The sequence below is a fragment of the Thunnus maccoyii genome, chromosome 8 (assembly GCF_910596095.1).
Source record: "Thunnus maccoyii chromosome 8, fThuMac1.1, whole genome shotgun sequence".
In the NCBI taxonomy this organism is placed as follows: domain Eukaryota; kingdom Metazoa; phylum Chordata; class Actinopteri; order Scombriformes; family Scombridae; genus Thunnus; species Thunnus maccoyii.
The window spans coordinates 19,596,106-19,618,597 of NC_056540.1; the positions used below are offsets into that span (position 1 = coordinate 19,596,106).

General features: G+C 41.0%; 2 protein-coding genes and 1 long non-coding RNA gene across 4 annotated transcripts; 2 read left to right on the forward strand and 1 right to left on the reverse strand.

Moving 5' to 3' along the window:
• Positions 1–1,720: 1,720 nt before the first annotated feature.
• trmt112 (tRNA methyltransferase activator subunit 11-2) lies at positions 1,721–6,480 on the forward strand. 2 transcript variants are annotated; one of them, XM_042418884.1, is made up of 4 exons: positions 1,721–1,915; positions 4,837–4,938; positions 5,086–5,178; positions 6,067–6,480. In XM_042418884.1, the coding sequence occupies exons 1-4, from the start codon at positions 1,841–1,843 to the stop codon at positions 6,166–6,168; spliced, it is 372 nt and encodes a 123-aa protein (XP_042274818.1). In that variant the 5' UTR covers positions 1,721–1,840; the 3' UTR covers positions 6,169–6,480. The 2 variants fall into 2 exon arrangements, with proteins under 2 accessions (XP_042274818.1, XP_042274817.1); XM_042418883.1 differs by lacking the exon at positions 1,721–1,915 and adding an exon at positions 4,168–4,311.
• Positions 6,481–11,010: 4,530 nt separating this feature from the next.
• Positions 11,011–12,503, reverse strand: LOC121902367. The gene is made up of 2 exons (XR_006097520.1): positions 12,419–12,503; positions 11,011–11,218 (listed from the first exon to the last, which is right to left on the reverse strand). It is a non-coding gene; the product is annotated as an uncharacterized LOC121902367 (long non-coding RNA).
• On the forward strand, positions 11,476–20,649 carry tgfb5 (transforming growth factor, beta 5). The gene is made up of 7 exons (XM_042419637.1): positions 11,476–13,067; positions 14,380–14,543; positions 15,269–15,401; positions 15,499–15,609; positions 17,105–17,285; positions 17,733–17,886; positions 20,147–20,649. The coding sequence occupies exons 1-7, from the start codon at positions 12,713–12,715 to the stop codon at positions 20,303–20,305; spliced, it is 1,257 nt and encodes a 418-aa protein (XP_042275571.1). The 5' UTR covers positions 11,476–12,712; the 3' UTR covers positions 20,306–20,649.
• Positions 20,650–22,492: the final 1,843 nt, after the last annotated feature.

Consider the following 22,492-nt stretch of genomic DNA (forward strand, 5'->3'; position numbering starts at 1 on the left):
ATTCACATCATTTACATATTTACATACTCATCCAACCATTCAGTGACCCCACATGCCCTGTGGATGGGGAGAGAAATGTTTCATCATAGGATAAAGGTGATCACTCACAACATGTTTGTATTGATTAGCAGTGACCCTTCCCTCTAAGGGGATAAGTGGACCCAAACCATGCCGGCAAAACGCCCCCCCACAGCATAACAGAGCCACCAGATCCCCTCACTGTAGGGGTCCAGCATTCAGACCTGTAACGTTCTCTTGGTGAATGCCACACATACACTGGTGAAGGATGACTCATTTGACCATATCACTTTTTTCCACATCTCTGTAGACCAGTGCCTATGGTTTTTGTTCCACTGAACTCTCAAATGTGCATTCATCTTTGTAATGAGGGGTTTACGCGGTGCAACCCTACTATAATATCTCTCTCTATGTAATTCCCAACAGACTGTTTTTGCTGACACAGTCACATCCTGCATTGACATCTCAGTCACCTGAAGAAGAGTTGCTCTTCTGTTTTTCCTGACGTATCACAGTAATGCACGAGCATCAAGGTTATTGAACTGTCGACCACAATTTCCGACCCAGTTTACTGACATCTTTCCCATAGATCTAAATACAGATGTCACTTTAGTCACTAATCCTATTGAAACACTAACCAGTTGAGCAGTCTTTGTGACTGAAGCTCCTGCCATCTTTGCCCCAACAATGAACCCTCTTTCAAAGTCACTTAAATCTTTTCCTCTTGCCATCTGGATACAAAATCAGAGTCAACAGGGCCTGCTCAGCATTTTATACATGCAGTGAAGTTGAAGCTATTATGAAGCCTCAGTCATCCAAATTAGTCAAATCAAGTAAATATCTTTCAGCGATAGTCTTTTTGGTACCAAAGTCCCTCTTTTTGTTATTATACTTCCACCAGCAGTTCAACAGGGAAACACTGTCTGAGGAAACACAAAGGGGGAATTTGATGCTAAAATACTGTAAATGTGGCAGATATCCACTTGATATGACTAACTCAGACTGCTAAAGCCTCATATAAACTTCAGATAAACTTTTAAATGCATTTTTGCATAAAATGACTGTGTGGACACGCTGTGGATTTTGGCCTCCATCACTTACACTGAAAGCACATTTGAAGGGGCTCTTTTGGGAAACTATCCTTTAAGTATTATTATTTTTACATATATACTTTTACTTGAGGAACCTTTTGTTTGCAGGACTTTAAATGCAGTATTTTATAGTGTTATCGACACTTTTACTTGAGCAAATCATCTGAATATTTTCCACCACTGATGAATATAACCAGAGGCAGAGCTGTTATAGTAGTACGGTGTTCGTACTATTAGATAGTGTCGTATACTGGAGATATTAATAATTACCTACATGTGGTGTGTGATATTCCAAATAACTCAAATAACATAAAAGGATTTCTCCTATTTTACAACTATAACAGTGGAACCAAAGGTAGAGTAGCGACTTCTACTGGGAACATTTAAGCGATGCACCAACGGCATTTCCGGTCCGCGACATTTTTTTTCATAGGATGAAGTCATGACTCGCGCTACTCTGCCTCTGATTGGCTGACCCTGATATTGTTACCTTAATCCTAACCAATCACACTCCTCATTCCTAAAAATAACCAATCCAGCCAACGAAGGCAACGAGTACTAGCCAATCAGAGGCAGAGGTGGGCGGGTTATGACTTCGCCATCCTAGAAAAAAAAATATTGGCTTCCGGTTCACATGTACAAGCTACAGCGTGATAATAAGAAGACCGAAGTTATCTGCAGACATTTACTAGTATCAGTTATCTCTGAGTCTCCAGCGTCTGTCTGTAAACATGAAGCTGCTCACGCACAACATGTTGACGTCTCACGTGAAGGGGGTCACTAAAGGATACCCGCTACTCATCAAGGTAAACTGTCAACCGCTGGTAAACACCTGGCTGAGCGCGTGAGTGCTGCTAACACCACACAGTCTGAATGTGGGAAAGACTTTAGTAGGTTAAAGAGACGAGCTCGGAGGACTAAGTTTACTCCATACTGTAAAACAACAAAAACAAACAGACGCAACACGTCTGTCACAAGTCTGTCTGCAGTTTCTATGACGTTCATTTTAAATAAAACTTCCTCTCATGAGCTACTGGACTCTCAAATGATTTAACTTCAGTTTTATTGATATTTAAAACCAAAATGGATGAATTGACTGCTCAAAAATCGTACAGGAACAAGATATTTTATTTACATACATAATAGGACTGGGTAATATATCGATATCATATCAATATTGTGATATGAGACTAGATATCGTCTTAGATATTGGATATTGTAATATATGGCATTAAGTGTTGTGTTTTCCTGGTTTTAAAGGCTGCATTTCAGTAAAGTGATGTAATTTTCTGAACTTACCAGACTGTTTTAGCTGTTCTATTATTATTTGTCTTTGCCTACTTAGTCATTATATCCACATTACTGATGATTATTTATACTCTGCACAGTGATGTATTATATTCTATAGTATATTGGCACAAATAAGACACAGACAGGTCAAATAGCAAAACAGCCTATAAACATACAAATGTATGAGCATTAAATCAAAACAGGCCAGGCTGCCTACAAGGGATCCATCACATATGGTGCTAAGATTGAATAATACCATCAACTGGGAATAACCTTTACCTTAGAACCACAGAGGTCCGACTTTGAGTCAGTTGGCTTAGATTTTTTTGTGAGTAAGCTTCCTTGTTTTCTTTTTGACATATCTGTGGGACTACGAACATTTGTTTTTTTCTGATATTTGAGTTAAAGGTGCAATGTGTAGAAATTAGTAGCATCTAGCAGAACAGACTTGGCAGAAACTGAATATAATATTCATGAGTATGTTTTAATTAGTGTATAATCACCTGAAAATAAGAATTGTTGTAGTTTCGTTACCTTAAAATGAGCTCTTTATATCTACATAGGGAGCGGGTCCTCTTCCACAGAGCCCACCATGTTGTACTGCCATGGTTCTACAGTAGCCCAGATAGGACAAACCAAACACTGATTATCGAGAGGGTTTTTTGCGTTTTCCATGACCACTGTAGGTTCTCCTGCATGTTTGTAAGGGAAGGGTATTCATTTGGTTACAATCTACAACCTCAGTGCTGGATGGCACTAAATCCTACACGCTGCACCTTTAAAGTGAGTGAAGTTTATGATATTGCGCCGCCATGCTTCGATGGCGATGGACTATCGCCGGTATCTTTATGTAAGTGAATTAGTGATGAATCACCCTCATGCATGAATCATACATCAATAATAACCTCATTTTATGCATGATCCATGATGATGAAGATATAGAAAGATAGAAAGGCACAGCAAAAATAGCATATTGTCAATATTTTAGAGACCCCCCCCCCAAAATTTCACAAATCATGTTTTTAGGCGAGCTCATGTTTTATGAAGAGGAGCCAAGCTCCCTCTGGCTCCCCTGTAGTTCGCACCCTGGTGATGACTCAGAACAACTTTGCATTTATTTGTAGTGACCGTTCCCTCTAAGGGGACAAGTGGACCCAAACCATACCAGCAAAATGCCCCCAAAACAGAGCCCCCAGATCCCCTCACTGTAGGGGTCAAACGTTCAGACCTGTACCATTTGTTATGTCCCCAGTCTAGGGGAAACCTGGACACAACATGCTTAGAGCCCCCACTCTTCCCAATCCCAAGAATGGTCAACCCAAAAACCATCAAAGTTCACACTGTAGCAATTTATTTTTCAGAAGCTTCAGAGTTGAGCAATGCCCAAAACAACAAACAAAAATTAACTAACCCCACCCTAAACTTCCCTAATGAAAAAATAAGTAGAAACAAAAGACGAAGCTTTAACCAAACTACTAATTAAGAAAAGTAGTTCAGCTATTTACAGCGTACAATGAACTAACATCTAATAGTAGGAGAAATGCCAGCAGACTTGGCTGACATCTTAGTTCCACAACACACTAAACCACTCAAATACATTTGACTAACACACACTCTAGGGTTAGCAGGAGGGCCTCCGTCGTTGGGAATCGGAGAGAGGAGAGAGGCGGAAACCGGCATCAGCTGGTGTTTAAATCATTTGCGTTAGCCAATCAGCCAGCAACTATCCTGTCACCTGAGCCAATCAGGGAGCACCACCTGCAACTCATCACAGGCAATCAGAATGCACACTAAAGGGACGAGGAGGGAGAGAGCGGTTATTGCAGGAGCGGAAACAAATAAAGGACCAAGGGTCATAACACGTTCTCTTGGCGAACGCCACACATGCACTCGCCCACTTGTCGAGAATATGGTGAAAGATGACTCATCTGACCATATCACTTTTTTCCACATCTCCGTGGACCAGTGCCTCTGGTTTTTGCACCACTGAACTCTCAAATGTGCATTCATCTTTGTAATGAGGGGTTTATGTACTGCAACCCTACTATAACATCTCTCTCTATGTAATTGTCGACGGACTGTTCTTGCTGACACAGTCTGTCATGTCCTGCGTTGACATTCTCAGTCACCTGAGGTAGAGTTGCTCTTCTGTTTTTCCTGACATATCGCACTAAGGCACGAGCATCACGGTCATCAAATGTGCGCTTTCAACCACAATTTCTAACCTCATCTACTGATGTCTTTCTAATGGATCTAAATACAGATGTCACTTTAGTCACTGCTCCTACTAAAACACCAACCAGTCATTCCAGTCTCCTGTTTGGTTTTGCTATGTGCTGTCAGAGTGTATATACGTAGTGTCTGGAGAGGGTGTTAGGATTCTGAATGTCCACACTAACAGGCTGTGTTTATTCCTGCTGATGCTTTCTTTGTGCAGGCAAGTGAGGTGAAGGTGAACGACTTGGAGTTCAACCCTCAGTTCATCAGCCGGATGATCCCCAAGCTGGAGTGGAGCGCTCTGGTCCAAGCTGCGGAGGAGGTGAGTCCAGAGATCAACAACAGAGATCAGCAGGAGTTTTTGAACAGAGAGAGTCCAGCAGCTGTTTAGTTTGTGGTGTTGTTGAATGGTATTGTGGACAAAATACCAAACAATATAGACAAAATATTGATCCTTTCCTCTCCGTAGTTGGGTCATCGACAAGACCTGCCCAGTGAGCTGGTGCCAGACTACCAGACAAACGAAGAGTTCCTGAAGAAAGTGCACAGAGCGCTATTAGAGGTATGCAACTCATAATCAGTCCTGTTTTAGGTAAAATGCCTGTTTTTTGTTTGTTTTTAACAAAGACAGATTTGGAGCAAATATTCTAATTTATTATCACAAGTTGTTTTAACACTCAGAAAGTATTCAGATCCCTTCACTTTTTGCACTCTACCATGTTGTAGATTTACTTTTAAATTGATAAAATTGCCACTTTGCCCTTCAATCTACACTATCCAATATTGACAAAGTGAAAACATCATGCTTCCGTTATTGGAAATGGCAATTAGCAACAAAGCTTTCCGGTGGTCATCTTGTGCACATTATCCTGCTAAATCATCCCTATTCAGTGGAGAATCACACCATTTGTTATATTTGTTTTCCCTTTCAGGTCGTTTGACAAGCCAGTCAAGTTCTTCTGCACCAAACATTATAGACCTGGTTTTGTGCATAGGGTCATTGTCTTCATTCACATCTCTTAAAAAACACATTATTTTAGAATTGCATTCTCTTTAATTGTTTTATTGCCTTTTATTTTCATTCTGTTTTTATGCAAATAGATTTTTTGTTTTATTTTTAAAGGATAGTCACAAATTTTCTTTATTTCAGTTTTTTAATCTTATTTAATGATTTTTTTTCTACATTAATCTGGTATTTTATGTCTTTGCAAAGACCCAAACTGTCAACATGAAGTTTGAATTACACTATGGTCTAAACTGTTATTGTAAAGTGTAGCATTAACATTTCTTTCATCTGAATTATTGGATGAGCCCAAACCATAAAGAAACAGCCCCAGGTGTGTCCACATACTTTTGGCCATGTACTGTATGTTGCTCTATGACGACACCTAGTGGTGGTGTAACTCGTCCTGTGTGTGTGTGTGTGTGTGTGTATGTGTGTGTGTTGCAGGTGGAGGTGATAGAGGGCTGTCTGCAGTGCCCTGAATCAGGACGCGAGTTCCCGATCTCTAAAGGAATCCCCAACATGCTGCTGAACGAAGACGAGGTGTAGACTGACTCTCACTCCCAACCTCACTCAGACGGGACTGTGTGTGTCCAGAGAGAGAGAGAGAAGAGAGAAGAGGCTGGACTCTGGTTTGAGTTGGTGCCATGAGAAAATAGGCCACACTGTTTGGTTGATTGTAGTTCTGACATTTAAGTGGCTGATGTTTCCTCTGGAGGAGAGAGATTTGAAGAGTAACGGATGGAAATGTTCCCCTGAGAGTAACCCCCAGTGGTTTTATCTGTATTTATTTTTGTAACTTTTTTGGTCTCTTTCTTTTTCATTTTCAATAAAACTGTCCTAATTTCCGTGACAGCCCAATCGGTTTTAGGTTTTTGTGGAACTATATTACAGACATGCTAAAATATAACCCTACGTGTGTGTGTGTGTGTGTGTGTGTGTGTGTGTGCGCGCGCCGAGGCTCTGAACCCCATTGAGCCCTCTGTCAGGGTTAAGAAAGTGCTGAGGGCCAGATGACGTGGCAGTGGCTTGTCTATATTTGGCTTTGAGGAAAAGAGGCAGAAAAAAGCAGCCAGGCTAGAAGCTGTTTTTTGAGGAATTTTTTTCTTTTTAAGACAGACATTACAGCGCACACACACACACACACACACACACACACACACACACACACACACACACACAGACACACACCGCCTCACCTGGGCGGACTCCTGAGATCTGAGATGCCTTAGTGTAATGCGTCTGCGCCTTTTAAGATGGCAGAAAGAAAGAGTTGAGATTCAAAGAGACAAATTAAGTGTTTTTTAAGTGTCTTTTCTGGCTGTTTTTAAGATGGTGCAACAGCAGCAGTCAAGTTGAAACAGGAACCTGTTTGTTTGCAGGCGGTGTTATCATTTTTAGAAACCCTGCCAGGAGAGACGATGAAGGAGGGGGGTTTGCCCTGACCAGAAGCCTGGAGGCAGCCTCAGTCTCTCCTACCTTTCCCTTCTACTTATAGCAATTACAGGCCTGCACCCGCAACTATAATAACGGTATAATGGGATGGCAGAAGAGCAGCAATAAAAGCCACCCCTGACAGATTAACAGTCCTCTCCAAATCCTGAACTGTAATTAACAATGAGACTGAAGAGGAACAGAGAGGAAAGAAAGGAGCAAGATTGAAAACAAGGAAAGATAAAGATTTTTTAGAAGAAAGGGATGGGCTGCCTGTGGAGTGATTTTAATAAAATTAGGAATAAGCCTTTAGCTGTTGGCATGACTGAGTCAAAAGCTGAATATCACACACAGATCCTGACCAAAGCAGCATTTTTGGAAATTGCTGGTGTGGATTTTACCATTTTAATGTTTGGGATTCTGGCAAAGAGTGAGATCAAAAGATCGATAGCAGTTAACGGTGCATTATGTATAATTTAGTGGCATCTAGCGGAACGGACTTGGCAGAAATGGAATATAATATTCATAAGTATGTTTTCATTAGTGTATAATCACCTGGAAATAAGAATCCTGTTTTCATTACCTTAGAATGAGCCCTTTATATCTACATAGAGAACGGGTCCTCTTCCACGAAGCCCGCCATGTTGCACTGCCATGTTTTTACAGTAGACTAGAGTTTCGCAGCCACCGTAGGTTCTCCTACACGCTTAGAAGGAGAGGGTGATGGGAGGGATATTCATTTGGTTGCAATCTGCAAACTCACTGTGAGATGCCACTAAATCCTTCCTACTGGTCCTTTAACATTAGTTTAGCAAAGACTGGAAACCGTGGAGAACAGCTAGTCTGACTCTGTCAACAGGTGACAGGAGCCACCTACCTACTAGGCTACTGTAAAGATACCAATTAACAAGTTATATCCTGCTTATTTAATCAATACAAAAACCATAGTGTAAAAACAATAATTTGCCATGTTAAAGGGAGTAGCTAATATTGATTTGCCAAGAAACCCATTGCTAGGCAACCACTGGTCCCAGCAGAGAAATAGACCAACAGCAACAACGGTCAATTGTTGTTTTTACACTTAGGTTTATGTACGGATTAAACAAACAAGATATAACATGTTAATCAATTAGTGGCTTCAGAGGTGGAGGTGGGTTGAGGCCAGCTGTTTCCCCCTGCTTCCAGTCTTTATGCTAAGCTAGCCGGCTGTTGGCTTCAGCTAATGTTACTGTAACGTTGGAGTGGACTCAGCTAAATGTGTCAGGGCACAATTATAACAGACATTCACTTACACAAAATACGTTTTTGTGAAATTATACACCCCTCTTAACATACTTATGTCAAGTTTTGAAGGACTTGCTTATCATTTAAAAGTTATGGAGTCTCAAACCCAACAAGAACCTCTTTCCTCTCATTTAGTTTAGGTTTAGCGCATACCTGTCAACACTTGGCTTTGAAAATAAGGGAGATTTTGCGGGACCCCACCTGACCATGATTTTTACATTATGAAAAGAGTTTCCTCTCTCGGCTCCAGAGATCTAATCACCAGGTGCCTTTACTGCCCGCCCTGCTATAATCGAACGGATGGTTGATCTGTTCTTTGTGGCTTTTTGGGCGTGTTTATGTTTAACAGACCTAACATGCTGGTTAACATCATTTTACCACCATGACAAACACTAAAGTCCATCCTACACACTTTGCAAAACGTAAGGTTGTTTCCTAACATGCTTTTTGTCAGGAGTAGGTCGTCTCCAGAGTATTTAAATATTTACACAGATTTGGGTTGTTGTTTTTTTTGCCTGCTTCTCACTTATTTTGTTCGGCACAGTTACTGAGGTCAACAACATTTTAACAGCTTAAGAAAACAACAGAGTTGTTTTGTAGCGTTAGTACCTTTATTAAAAGATTTGTTAGTCCTTTAACAGCAGTTTTAATCTTGTGCTTTGACTTTTGTTAATGGGGATGCCCTTTAGTGTACATTTGGAGAACAGATTGTGCCTTTAAAAATATTTACCAGAACAGTAATTCATCTGGATACATGTGTAAGTTTCAAAGCAAGAAAAGCAAGAAAAGCGGTAAGGACCAGTCTCATGATACTCTACAGCCAAAAGTGAAAGTGTCTTCTATAAATGCATCTGTGCATGTTTCATTTAAGTCCATTGGCCTATAAATCAACGGGCCAATTCCTACCATACTAGCCACTATTTATTGACCACCCCGGCCAACTTTCTGTTTTTCTAACCCTTTTATGTCCTTTGTCCCCTAAAATGTAATATTGCTGGGTGAATTTATTTTACACATGGATAATGCCAACGATACTAAAGGGACTTAATATGTCTGGACAGTTTTCGATTACAGCACTATATTGATTTTTCCTACGTCTTCAAAGGACAAATTCTCGACCTTATGTGCTGCTTCGGTGTAATTCCTCTTAACTGCATTTGCCCATTTCCAACCAAAAGTTAATATCTTTCAATGTCACCTTACATTATCCAGAACAAATCTGTTACCTTCCATCTCATTACGTAACATTAAGAATATTGATTTTTCTGCTCTTTCCAGTAGAATTGATAACCTCCCCAGCAAGGACAATTTATCCACCCCAGACAAACTGGCCTCTCATTACAATGATGGACTTCATAGTCTTAAACGCTCCTGTTCCTAGTCTGTCTCCTTTACTCACTCTGCCCCTTGGGTTACACCTTAAATACACCAGTTTAAAGCTAAAGGCCGTCTCCTGAAACGCCTTTATGCGAAAACTGGCCTTGTTGTTCATAAAGACATGTACAATAACCACATACTTCATTATAAGGATGCTCTTTTCACAGCTAAATCTACCTTTTATGCAAATTTAATTAGGTCAGGTGAAGGTAACACAAGAACCCTGTTTTCCATGGTTATAGCCACCAGACACTCTTGCACCTCACCTGTATTCAGTTGCTCAATGTGACGCCTTCATGATCTTTTTTAATGCCAAAATTGAAAATATTCACCAACAACTGACCCCTTCGAACAAGACCACATACAGTTCACTTTAATCGCCTTTCTGTGTTCCCCTCTTTTCTTCACTATCTAGTTTTGAACTTCCAGCAGTTTCTGAAATCCAAATCATCTACCTGCCAGCTAGACCCCCTTCCTATTCATTTAGTATAAGTCTGTCTACCTTCCCGGTCCTCTTTAATAACTGACTCCCTTACTTCTGGTTCCCTCATCTCTCATAACAGCTGTAATAACTTCAATACTCAAAACCTGGTGCAGACCCCAACAATTTGAATAATTTTCCGCTCAATTTCAAATTTACCATTTCTCTCTAAAATACTTGCAGCTCAGGTACACGCTCACTTTACCGACAACAATCTGTTTGAACAATATCAGTCTGGTTTTCACTCCTTTCACAGCACAGAGGCAGCCTTGGTGAAAATCACCAACGACCTGTTAATGGCAGCTGACTCTGGGCTCTTAACCAAACTCTTCCCTATTGATCTGAGTGCAGCCTTAAATACCATCTCACCAGGGGTGTTGGCTGGACTGTAAACCATCAGGGACTGAGCCCAGATTCTTCTCCACCAAAAAACTTTTAAAAACATACTTCTAAATAGACTGTTTCCATGCATGTTTTTCTTGCATGTGTATATTACATGTGACACTGACCTACAGTGATGTGTGTGTGTGACACATCTAAATCATTTAGATTCAGTGTTTATTTCCTAGTTTAATCTAACATCTCTCGTCAGCGAGCCAACTTTTTTAAACTGACTAACGTTATCAGCTCGGCTGGTATCCTTAAATCTTGTTCTATGGAAGCTGTAGTAACTTGCATATGACATTCAAAAGATGCATATATTATTAACAATCAATAACAAACCGTGACATGTAAGTTTAAAAAGAGTGGAGTAGATTATAAAGCTTTAGTTTCTGTATATAAACCAACAGCAAAATAAAAAATAACACCGAAACTGGGTTGTTGATGCTTTATTGATCCAAACTGGGTAAAAATTTAACCCAGGTATTTTTAGCGTGTAGTTACTTCCACCTCTGCTTTTTAGACAGTTAATTTATTCCATCTCAACTTGGATGACTCAAGCAGCTTCTTTAATTCATCCACGGCTCTTTTCATTCTTCCCTCAGTCCACTCTGACCTCTTTTTCCTCTTTCACCTGTTTACCTGTGGAGAGAGGGCGGTGCAAGCATTATTTGTGGGGAGAAAAAAACTGCAGGAGAAACTTGCGCCTCTCTGTATGAGTGTGTGCCTGCTTTGGTGAGAGGAAGATGGCCCTTGCCTACATAATCACACACTCCCTTCACTTTGGTGGCAACCCGCCCCATCACCACCACTACCACCACTACCACCTCACACACACACACACACACACACACACAGACACACACATCCAGTCCCTCCCTCCTCCTCCTCCTCCTCTACCTCCTCTTTCTGTCTGAGACTCGGTGCATTTCTCACAGAGGATCTGCAGAATAATGGAGTCACATCCTGCAGCAGCTCTCTGCCTCTGTGCTTTCAGCCCAGCAGAGATCAGGCTGGTGCTCATTTAAACCGGGGATCTGTAATTTACTGGGAAGTTGCCTTTTTTAATTCACAGCACAAGGACTTCTTTCATATATATATTTTTTTGCGTCATGTCTTTTTATGTCGCCTGACTCTTTCCGTGTTTTGATGTTTATAGCGTATGAGGGGGATTAACAGGCCCACCATGGTTTTTCCAACATAAATCAACAGTTTTTTCCAACGTTTTAGTGCAGCCTGCTTTCTGTTTACCTATAACGGGGAATGGGAGGACGTCATTAGGTTTTTTTTAAAAGCATTAACTAGATTTTTTTTTCTGGGAGCGGGTATGGGCCACTTTTTTGCTCCCCCGATGGGTTTTTCGGAGGTGAAGGCGCAGGAGCCCGGCTGCTTCAGATGAAGTGAGCAGCTCAGGTTTTCGTTTGGAGGATTTGCGACATGGGCTGAGCTCCTGTGATGACTCTTTTCTCCTGAAAGCTGTTAAATTATCCGAGGATGGACAACGGAAAACGGAGACGGATAAAACTGTAACTTTTTCGGACTGATTGTCATTTAAATCTTTTCACCTTCGCATGCGTCAAAAGCGCAGGACCACACCGGAGCTCCTGAGCGCACCAGCTTGGAGTGAAGCGTCATCCAAATTTCCAATCACTAGATTTGGAGTTTGGTAGTTTTTTATCAACTGGCGTTGATAAGCAGTTTCTGATAAGCTTTTATTCATAAAAATGTTTTCGCTTAGTTTTATTGTTATCCAGAATTTTGCCTTTAATGACTAAATAATAATGTGTCGTTGTGTTTTGGGTGCTGCTGCAGGCGCGTGTATGAAAAATGTTATAAAATTACCGTAGCAGGATAAACGTTAAGTCAGCAGATGTGGTTTTCATTTTCCACATAAAGTTGTTTTGACCAGAACAGCCTGTTAGGCGTGCATATCGAATTGTTTGGACTTTTTATTTAATTTCAGAGAGTTTTGGAGGCAGTAAAGCCTTCAGTTTAAATTTTTCATCACTGACGCACACATTTCTTCATGCTTGGTTGCAAGTCTCAGTTTTAAAGTCATCAGTAGTCTTGTTTCAGCTGGACTTCCTTCACGGCCATTCAGGGAGTAGCTCCGTTCCTCCGTCTCCTCTCCGGACAATGTGGCTCTCCCACCTCGCGCTGCTGCTGCTGCTCCGGTTCTCCGGTGTGCTGGTGGAGGGGATCAACACGTGCCAGTTCATTAACCTGGACGAGCAAAAGTCCCGGCGCATCGAGGCGGTCCGCGGACAGATCCTCAGCAAGCTCCGCATCCGCAGCCCGCCGGACCCGACCAAGGCCGAACCGTCTGGCTCGGTGCCCCCGGAGGTCATGCTGCTGTACAACAGCACGCGGGAGCTGCTGAAGGAGCGCGCTCGTCTGGCCGAGTCCGCATGCGAGCGCGAGAGCAGCGAGGAGGACTATTACGCCAAAGAGGTGCAGCGGATTGACATGCTGCCCCCCCGCACCGATACAAGTGAGTCCATCTATTATGCATGAGAAGGGTTTGTGTGTGGTTCGTGGGTCCAAAATGAATTTAAGTGAATTTAAATTATTGTTTCCAGTTAAAATGAAGCAATGTGAGCAGCGAATTTTCCTTTCAGATCGTTTTATTTGAATGGCATGAAGTGTTCAGTTTCTTAAGAAAAAAAGAAGAAAAGACAGAAAACATAATTTATATATTTGTCCTTTAATCATCTTGTACACAGATGCATCTTGGGACCACACGGGGCATCCCGACCCCAGGTTGGGAACCACTGACGTACTGTAACTTTATTTAATTGTAACCACAGACTTCACTTCCATCAATACTAGTCTTAAGTCAGACAATAGTGGAAGAACTATTAGATCCTTCTCTAATGAATGTAGGAAGTTACAAGTAAAAGTCCCTTATTCAAAATATTACACATTATATAATATACATGTTAAGTATTAAAAGTAACAGTACAATTAAACTGAACAATTACTGACGCATTAATTCATACGCACTATTTCAATGTTGTATCTGGTCCAGGTGACGCTACTCTAACTTCTTATACATGGTCTTGTTGGGTAGTTTAACCTGTCACAGTCGATTATATTTTAAGGTTTAATAAGATTTATACATTTCTGCAAGGAAAATAGTACCTGAAGCTGTGAAATAAATGTAGATGAAAGAGTACTGAATATCTCTCTGTAGTTTTGAGGAGTATAAAGTTTCACCACATGGTCAAGTAAAGCACCAGCAACCTGAGATTGCACTTGATTACAGAACGTGCACCGTTAATACATCAACAGAAATATAATCATATGAAGTTGATTATTGTTGCTTAGAGCTATTGACCAAATCCAGTGATGCCGCCCATCATAAGACAGGAGCGGTTGTAGCTGGAAAACTGAGGAAGGGGTGGAAAAAAATGTTATCCTATGAGTTTACCCTCCTTTTACAGCTACTCTCAAGCTACCCTTGAGCAAAGCACTAAATCCTCTGATGCAGCTTCACAGTGACAAACATTCACCAGCTGTGTTTTGAACCAGGTCTCAAGTGGATTATTTGAGAGACGGTAGGATTTATGGTTCTGGATACTGTTTTGTTTATAATTACATAACTGTCTAATGGAGTAAAGCCTATGAATGTGACAGTTGCCCACATGTTAAGTACAAGGCCAGATACATTTACTCACTCAGCCCAAACCTATCATTTAGTTTTGAGACACTTATCATCAGTAATTATGTCAGAGACAATGCATCTGGCTCACAATGCTGTTTTTAACAATATTATCCTGTACTTTTTATGCTTCTTCCTCCAGATGCGGTGCAGCCAGTAGCCCCCAACCCCCATTACAGAGTCGTCCACTTCGACGTCAGTGGAGTGGATTTGACCAACAGCACCCTGGTCAAAGCTGAATTCAGGATCTTCAGAGCTCCCAACCCGCAGGCCCGGGCGTCAGAGCAGAGAGTGGAGATCCATCAGGTAGAGGATAGTCTGTCAGTAACGGACACAGCTCAGAGCGAGAGCAAGAACGTAAACTGAGTTCAACAAGATAAACTGTTGATTCCTGAGTTTTGTATGTTTTTATATGAGAATGAAGCACCCTTTACGCTGTTTTAAGGAGAATCCATTGTGCTTTAAAATCTCTTTAGGTCATTTAATCCCCCATTTATTATAAAAGAAGCAGAATTGTTTCTTTTCAACATGAAAACTCTGTAAAATCACCTGCACATGTTTCTTCTTTTTGAAAAAACTTGTTTGTGCACACGCTGTTTGAATTGTGTAATATCACAGAAACACCTTTTTTTTGTTTGTTTTAGGGTAGATTTTTCTTGTCTGGATTTGTCAGCAAGACAATTTTGATACTAAATCTTTACCAATTAAGTTATATTTATATTTTGGCTCGAAGGGGGAAATTTCACACCTCTTACAGAAAAATGCTAGCCCCAGGAAAGTGAGTCAACATAATTTACATGCCTGATGAAAAACCTTGCACGTTATTGCTTGTTTTTTGTTTTTATTCTCTATGTCATTTGTGTGCTATGCAGAAATTGTGGCGGTGAACTCGCTGCCTCCTTTAACCACAGTGGAAATTATAAAATCTACTGTCTATCCTGACAGGTAGATGTGAAGAAATCATAATTATATGTTGCGTGTGTCTGCCTCGTCACCGTCCTGTCGTTCTCTGTGTGTGTTTGTTGTGTCAGCTGCTGAAGCCAGATGAAGAAAGCACCTCCACTCAACGTTATATTGACTCTCGCACCGTTCAGCCACGGGTGAAGGGATCCTGGATATCTGTGGACGTCACAGAAACCGTAAAGGACTGGGTGTCAGATCCAGGTCAGCTGCTGCACCAGCCACACATTTACTTTACAGTATGATCCATATACATATTTATAAATTAATCTGTGTCCTCTGTCTCCCTCCTACTGATCAGAGAATAATCTAGGCTTGAGGCTGGGCGTCCACTGTCCCTGCTGCACCTTTGTCCCATCCACCAACAACATTGTGCCCAACAAGAGTGAGGAACTGGAGGCGCTCTTTGCAGGTTAGTGGCGGTTCTCTCTGTTTTTCTTGCATATGATGCTGACTAAGGCTCAGTACTCAGCTACACTGTATGTGCAGAGTGGATTAGACTAGAACAGCTTTCTGTAAGGCTCAGTTTAACCTGCGTGTTCCTCTGAGAAAGTTACATGATCATTTTAGTCTTTACTGTCACTTGGTTGTAAGTAGATAACAGATTTAATGAGATAAAACAAAAGATCTTGATCTCTTACTAGGGGTTATTTTGCGTCATTTGGTTATTTATACTCGTGAGATGCAAACATGACAGGATGTCTCTTATAAATGGCTTTGAGGGCGTTAAAAGCACTTCGGTAAGATTTATTGGCAGAGCAATAATCCTGCAGGTCACAAAATATGACCATAAAATGTAGACTCATCCGGAAGGCGTCTCCTAAATGATTTATGAATCACTTGCACACTATTCTGCAAGAATAATGGAGAAACTGTTCTTCCACACACTGTGATACTGTTGAATACCAGACTGTCTGCATTGCTTAATTAGGACCCAAATTACGGCACTTTCCTCAGGATTTACGCTCAGCCAAGTCAGTTTTTTTTTCACATTTGGTAAAAATGTCAGCTTTTGATACTGCGGCAAAACAGGCGGGGGACTTGTTTTTAGTTCTTGCACTCCAGAAGACCAGGAAGACTCATAAAAACCATGAAATCAGATGCAAACAGTCAGGTCAGTCATTTCTGGCCTCGGAAACAACTGTATGATGTATATATTTCTAACAGTGTACTTATTTGTTTAACAACATTCAAAAAGTTTAGAACTTCAAATGTTGTCTTAAAACAAGACAAACAGTCTACAACTATGCTGCTTAGGTACAGTGGTGCACAGCAAAATACTAACATCAGCATGCTAATATGCTCACAATGATAATGCCAACCTGCTGATGTTAATCAGGTATAATGTTCACCATCTTCATTTTAGCATGTTAGCATTCTACAATTGGTTATTAGCACAAAACACAAAGTACAGCTAAAGCTGATGGGAATGTCATTTGTTTTGCAGGTATTTGGTCTTAAACTAAAGTAATGGACAAAGTACAATTCATCTTGAGGAGAACATCAGTGTCTGAACCAAACCATCCAATAGTTGTCGAGAGATTTCATTAAAAAAACAAAAATGTCAACCTCATGGTGGTACTAGAGGAAAAGTCACAAGATAACTTCATCAGGATTCATCTTCTGGGCGCCATGAATGTCTGTTCAAAATGTGATGGTAATCCATCCAATACTTACATACAGATATTTCAGTCAGGACCAAAATGGTGGACAGACTGACCAACACTGCCGTCTCTATAGAGCCGTGCTGCTAGGATGGCTAAAAACACAATCTTTGGTGTGTAAAAAAACATCTGTGTCAGAAGTATAATCTGTAAATGTGTGGTAATTATTAATTAACTGAATTACCACATTGTCTGGCAAACTGAGCGAACTGAAGACACTCAAAGGTATCATCTTTTCCGCAGGTGTGGATGATGAGCAGCTTCGTCAGATAAGAAAGCCGGGTCAGGTTAAAGGCCAGCCAGATTTCAGCACCAAGACGCCGCACCTCATCCTCACCCTGCTGCCTAGCGACAGAGTGGACAACCCGGCCAAGAAGAACCGCAAGAAGAGGGCAGCCGCCACAGACGCCACAACCTGCACTCGGTATGCCGCCAACCAGACCCATGTGTGTGTGTGTGTGGTTTTGTGTGGGGGCTCAGGGGATGATTGATAGCGCTCACACTCTTCCAGGAATTGTAGTTTTATAATTCTGAAATCTTTTTGTGGTGGGTGGTGGATTTAAGATTTTTTTTCCCTGCTGACCCAAAACTCACTTTTCAGACTATTGTGTGGCAAAACTAACAATACTGAACCTGTGTTTAGACTGCAGGCCAACAGGCATGCAGTGTTTTATTTAGACTACCTCACGCTGCAGGGGAAAACTCTGGCTGACTTGCATAGTCATTAACTCTTGATGGCTGGTTCTTCAATGGTGACCCTTTGTCATATTCCCATGACCCAAACTTTGGGCCTTTGCCCCAGACATTGAAATGCAGGACAGGAGTTAAAATCTCGCTCTGAGTACAGTTTTTCTCTCTCCGTGTGTTTCAGCGGTTCAGACCAGGGCTGCTGCCTGCGTTCGCTCTACATTGACTTCAGGCGCGACCTCAACTGGAAGTGGATTCACGAACCCAAAGGTTACAAAGCCAACTTCTGTGCTGGCAACTGCCCTTACCTCTGGAGTGCAAACAACCACTACAACATGGTGAGTTGGTATCGTCATCTATTTCAGTACGATGACATATGACTGGGACCCGGTTGAACCTCAGTGTTTTTGGTAACAAGTGAAACGTGTCCACGGCACTAAACTGTCCAAAAAGCACCAAAAACCTGCATAGAATACTTGATCTGATTCAAAATCTAGTTCACTTATTCTTTGATAAGATAGTTCCTGATGTAAATCAAACTTTTGTCACCGTCAGTACAAGTTCTTGTACAGCTGCTTGTGTTTAATACTAGAAAATTGGCCTCTTTTTGTTAAATGGAAAAAAAAACGGTTTGGAAAATAAATATTTGTATCTTTCTTGAAAGAACAGTTTGATAATTCAGTAAAAAACATATTTTCTTTTTTTCCGAGAGGAATACAAGAAGACTGATACCACGCTCATGTCTGTCAGCTGCGTATGAACCTAGACTGTTAGCTTAGCTTAGCATAAAGACTGGGAGCAGGGGCTCAGTCTAAAGTTAAAAATATCTGCTTACAAGCACCTCTAAAGCTTACTAATTAACGTGTTTTTATCTCTTCTGACTCCGGGAAGTCACTTTTCCTGGCTATGAAACAGTTCCAGTATGTAACTCCCAGTAAAACCACATCATGTTTGTTTATAGATTAAACAAGCAAGATACTTGTTATTTAGTGGGCTTCAGTGGTTCTGAATGAATAGGCGCATTTCCTAAAATGTCATACTATTCCTTTAAAGTAAACTATTCCTTTAAAGTCAGGTATTGAATGAAGTATCATTTTGTCATTGGTACCAAAAATTGTTTCCTATCAGCACTAGAACTAAAATCTTTCAGACAATATTCAAGCTCATATACTGTATGTCTGCATCCAGAAATAAATATCTCTTATATTTTTGGGTTTGTCAAAAAACAGCAGTTCATTTTGTGACTGTTACATCTGATCTAAGACCATCTGGAGCACGACACCACAACAAAAAAACTCTGTTTTAACCACCGAGACTAATAAATTAGACCACCATCTGTAGTACAGTCATACCAAGTTAGATTTGCTCTTTTTTTACTAAATTATATTTTGCTCCAATCTTGAGATTCATGACCACTTTTTGCTAAATAAAAGTTGTTATGTAATAATTTTAATGGCAAAATGACTGACTTCTTAATGAAAGACACACAGCCAGATGGTACAAACAGAAATCATCTGTGATTGAGCCGTCATGAACATTTGTTTCAGTCGGAACAAAAGCAACTCCTAACAGAAAACAACAGCTGCTCACTAACTGCTCTGACTCGCTCTGGTAAAACACTTTGGTTTGGACTAAACTCCAATAAGATGTCAGCCCAACTTCAAGGTGCAGAAACTTAAAGATGCGGGTGACATTTGCCCTTAAATGAGCTTAATGTGCATTGTTTGTGGTGGCTGAACACCGCGGTCAGTTAAGATTGGTTAACCCCAAGGTCATAAGTGGGCTGTCACCTCGCAGAAGTCTATTATGGCTTCACTACACAACATATAGGCTTACGCAACACGGCCTGTTTGTCTCATAGCGTATGGTTTGGCAAGTAGCCACACGGACTCTTACAGAACGTCTGTTTTTACTTTTTCCTTCTTCATGTTGTTCATTTTGAGTCAAATGTGTAGGATTTATTTGACAGTGAAGTTTGCTGCAATCAAACACTTTACAGCTGTGGCTTTTGCACTATTTGATCTGCCTGGTTCCCGTGTTTATGGAGTTTGGTACATGTCAAAGTATCTGAAAAAGAAACGATGAAACACACTGATAAAGGATTACATGATACAGCACCAATGGTTGAACTTGACTTGACAGTAATATATTTACCTACACAGCCTTCTTTTAAAGCCCCTGAAAACCTGAAGTATTTCTACATCACATAACACGAAATAAGCAACAGTTGGAGTTAAGGTTTAGTCTGGTGATCTGCTTCATCCAGAATGTGTGGGTGTGTTTTGATCAGATTTGATTGATAGCGACATGGCAACATAAGCAAACAACCCCAAAGCTGTCAACAGATTTTGATTTAAATGTTGCCAAATACTGATTGGTGCCAAAAGGACGTGATTACTGTCACTTTTTCCAGTTAAGCACCACCTACTTCAGACCAGTGAGAGAAAAGAACAGAGAAAACACAAATTCAGAAAATCTCTCACCGGAATTAACAAAAACTAAATTGTGTTCATGTAGGACTCTATCGGTCGTAGTAAGAAGCTGATTGAGAAAGTCTTCAGCACCTTTAACTCATCTTCATCTCTATTCCCTGGTCAGATCCTGCCCCTGTACAACAAGCTGAACCCCGAGGCCTCCGCCTCGCCCTGCTGCGTTCCCCAGGACCTTGAGCCCCTCACCATCATGTACTTTATCGGCCGCACGCCACGTGTTGAGCAACTCTCCAACATGGTCGTCAAATCCTGCAAGTGCCGCTGATGGAAGCGAGTGCAGAGGAAGAGGTGAGGGAGGCGGAAAGGAGGAGGAGGAGGAGGAGAATGAATACAGGACTAAAACTACAAACTGCTTCGCTCAGGGGGAAAATAAAGACGAGAGGACAGATGGATCCTTTGTTCATTTACCTTCGCTATTTGATCACTTTTAGCAGATGTTATTTTTTTACGTTGCCTGATTCAAATGTCAGGATTTTGCTCTCATTCTTTACAGGCATGAAAAACCTTCTCAGATCATTTCTCTTGACATTCTCTGGAAGTTTCTGTTTGATATAAGACACTGTAAATATGACAACATAGCTGTATTAAACCTGTACTTGGACATTAAAAGGGGCTGTTGTGTGATTTAGCCACATTTGGTCTGCTTGCTGCATAAAAAGGATTCCTTTATCACGATTTCGATTCCACCCTGGTCATATTCCTGCGGCCGCAGGGCAGCGGAGCGAGCCAGACGTGTGCTTGTTTGCTTTAGGTTGAAGGCGTTGATAGGAAGGAGGCGGTGTGGAAAAGGTTTGCAGACGGAGATCTTTAGGCGGGGAGGCAGGGAGCAGATAGAAAAGAGAGAGAGAAGCTGTGTCCAGGCAGAGGCCCTTGCCAGCTCTCTGCGGTCCCGGGCTGAAATCTGCCCGGCGTAAACAGGATGTGAAAGATTTCCAGACACCGACCCGACCACTCACGGAACGCTAGATTTAAACGCTCCCCTCATCTCCTCTGTCTCTCTCTCCCTCTCTCTCTCTCTCTCTCCGTCGCTCGAGGTTCTGGGATTTGTGGTGGGAGGAGAGAGGGAGAAAAGAGAGGCTTTGAAAATGAGACGTGGGATGATAGGGCTGTATTTGGAACGGCTACAAGTTTGGAAGGTGGTATTTTGCAGCCTTAACAAATTTGTAACTATTTGGGTCTGGCTCAAAACATTCCGTAATCTCATGCTCATTTTCTGAATGCGCACTCATTATCATTGTAAAAAGCTGTTGACTCATTGCTATTCCTATGCTATGATTATATTTTGTCATACCTATGTTTACCATCAGTCTCACTGATTAACTCACACACGCACACACACACACACACACACTTTCTCTTTCTACACCCAAGTATCCGCATTTACCACTTTTGATAGAATGTCTAAATGCTGAAAATAAAAAACATCCCAAGGGCTCATTTTAAATATAGGCTCTCTGGTATGCCAGTGGTTTGTGTGTGTGTGTGTGTGTGACAGAGAGAGAGAGAGAGAACGAGCGACTGGGTGTGTGTGTGTGTGTGTGTGTGTGTGTGTATGTGTATGTGTGTGTGGCTGGTGAGGTCATGCATGATAGCACCAAAATTACTCTCTGGATTTTAGTGTGAATTCTGTTGTGATTGTGTGTATGAAAAACATCTGTAAGCAGATGTTCTCTCTGCGGCTCCGCTGAAAGTGAGATGTATGCATTTTATTATTTTGGGGTGTGTGTGTGTGTTTTGAAGACCTGGTTGACGATAAAGTTTGAGTTGAATAGGATGCAGTCCAGTTTGGAAAAATACAAGGTTGTCACAACAACTTCCAGTCGTGGCCGTATAAGAGAGCCAGTGGTTGTATTGAAGTTAAACTGTGCCCACACGACTCAGATGGGTTAGCAATAAAATTGCATAACTAGACAGTTAAAACGTTGTTCTGGTCAACAGTTTATGTTTAGTTTAGTTTAACCACCGTTTAGCGTGCACGATATATTAAAGGACTGATTCATCTAAATTACCGTTAAAAGAGATTAAAAAAATATAAAAAACCTTTATAAAGCCACTTAGATATTGCCCCGGATTTCTGCCTCGACCGCAATGAAATGCAGGATAGAAATATTTAAAAAAAGAGGGGAAATAGTGTGTTTTTGCTTTTTTTTTTTAACACTATATGAACAAAGGTCTTTGTCAAAGGTCACAACAACTGCAAAAGTTTGAGAGATGAAAAATCCAAAACACTCAGATATAATAAGAAACCTTTAATAGATATTAGAAATATTAATGTTGGGAGTCACACACATTTGAACATCCTTTTTAAAAAAAAAACATTTAAATGTTTACGCTGCATTTTGTTTATTATAAATTAACTTTTTTATGAACTTTTATCTGCTCACATCATCGTCTGTCTCTCTACAGTGTGTCATTCTTGTGAATCTTAAATAAATTATTTACTTTAAATAAT

What these genes read in the sequence shown, in the direction of transcription:
- trmt112 (XM_042418883.1), top strand. Translation starts at nt 4,183, where the DNA reads ATGCACACTAAAGGGACGAGGAGGGAGAGAGCGGTTATTGCAGGAGCG. An exon ending in GCCCACTTGTCGAGAATATG is followed by an intron (nt 4,312 to 4,836) that starts GTGAAAGATGAC and finishes TTCTTTGTGCAG; the next exon opens with GCAAGTGAGGTGAAGGTGAA. An exon ending in TGCACAGAGCGCTATTAGAG is followed by an intron (nt 5,179 to 6,066) that starts GTATGCAACTCA and finishes TGTGTGTTGCAG; the next exon opens with GTGGAGGTGATAGAGGGCTG.
- tgfb5 (XM_042419637.1), top strand. Translation starts at nt 12,713, where the DNA reads ATGTGGCTCTCCCACCTCGCGCTGCTGCTGCTGCTCCGGTTCTCCGGT. An exon ending in ACTGGAGGCGCTCTTTGCAG is followed by an intron (nt 15,610 to 17,104) that starts GTTAGTGGCGGT and finishes TCTTTTCCGCAG; the next exon opens with GTGTGGATGATGAGCAGCTT. An exon ending in GACGCCACAACCTGCACTCG is followed by an intron (nt 17,286 to 17,732) that starts GTATGCCGCCAA and finishes CGTGTGTTTCAG; the next exon opens with CGGTTCAGACCAGGGCTGCT.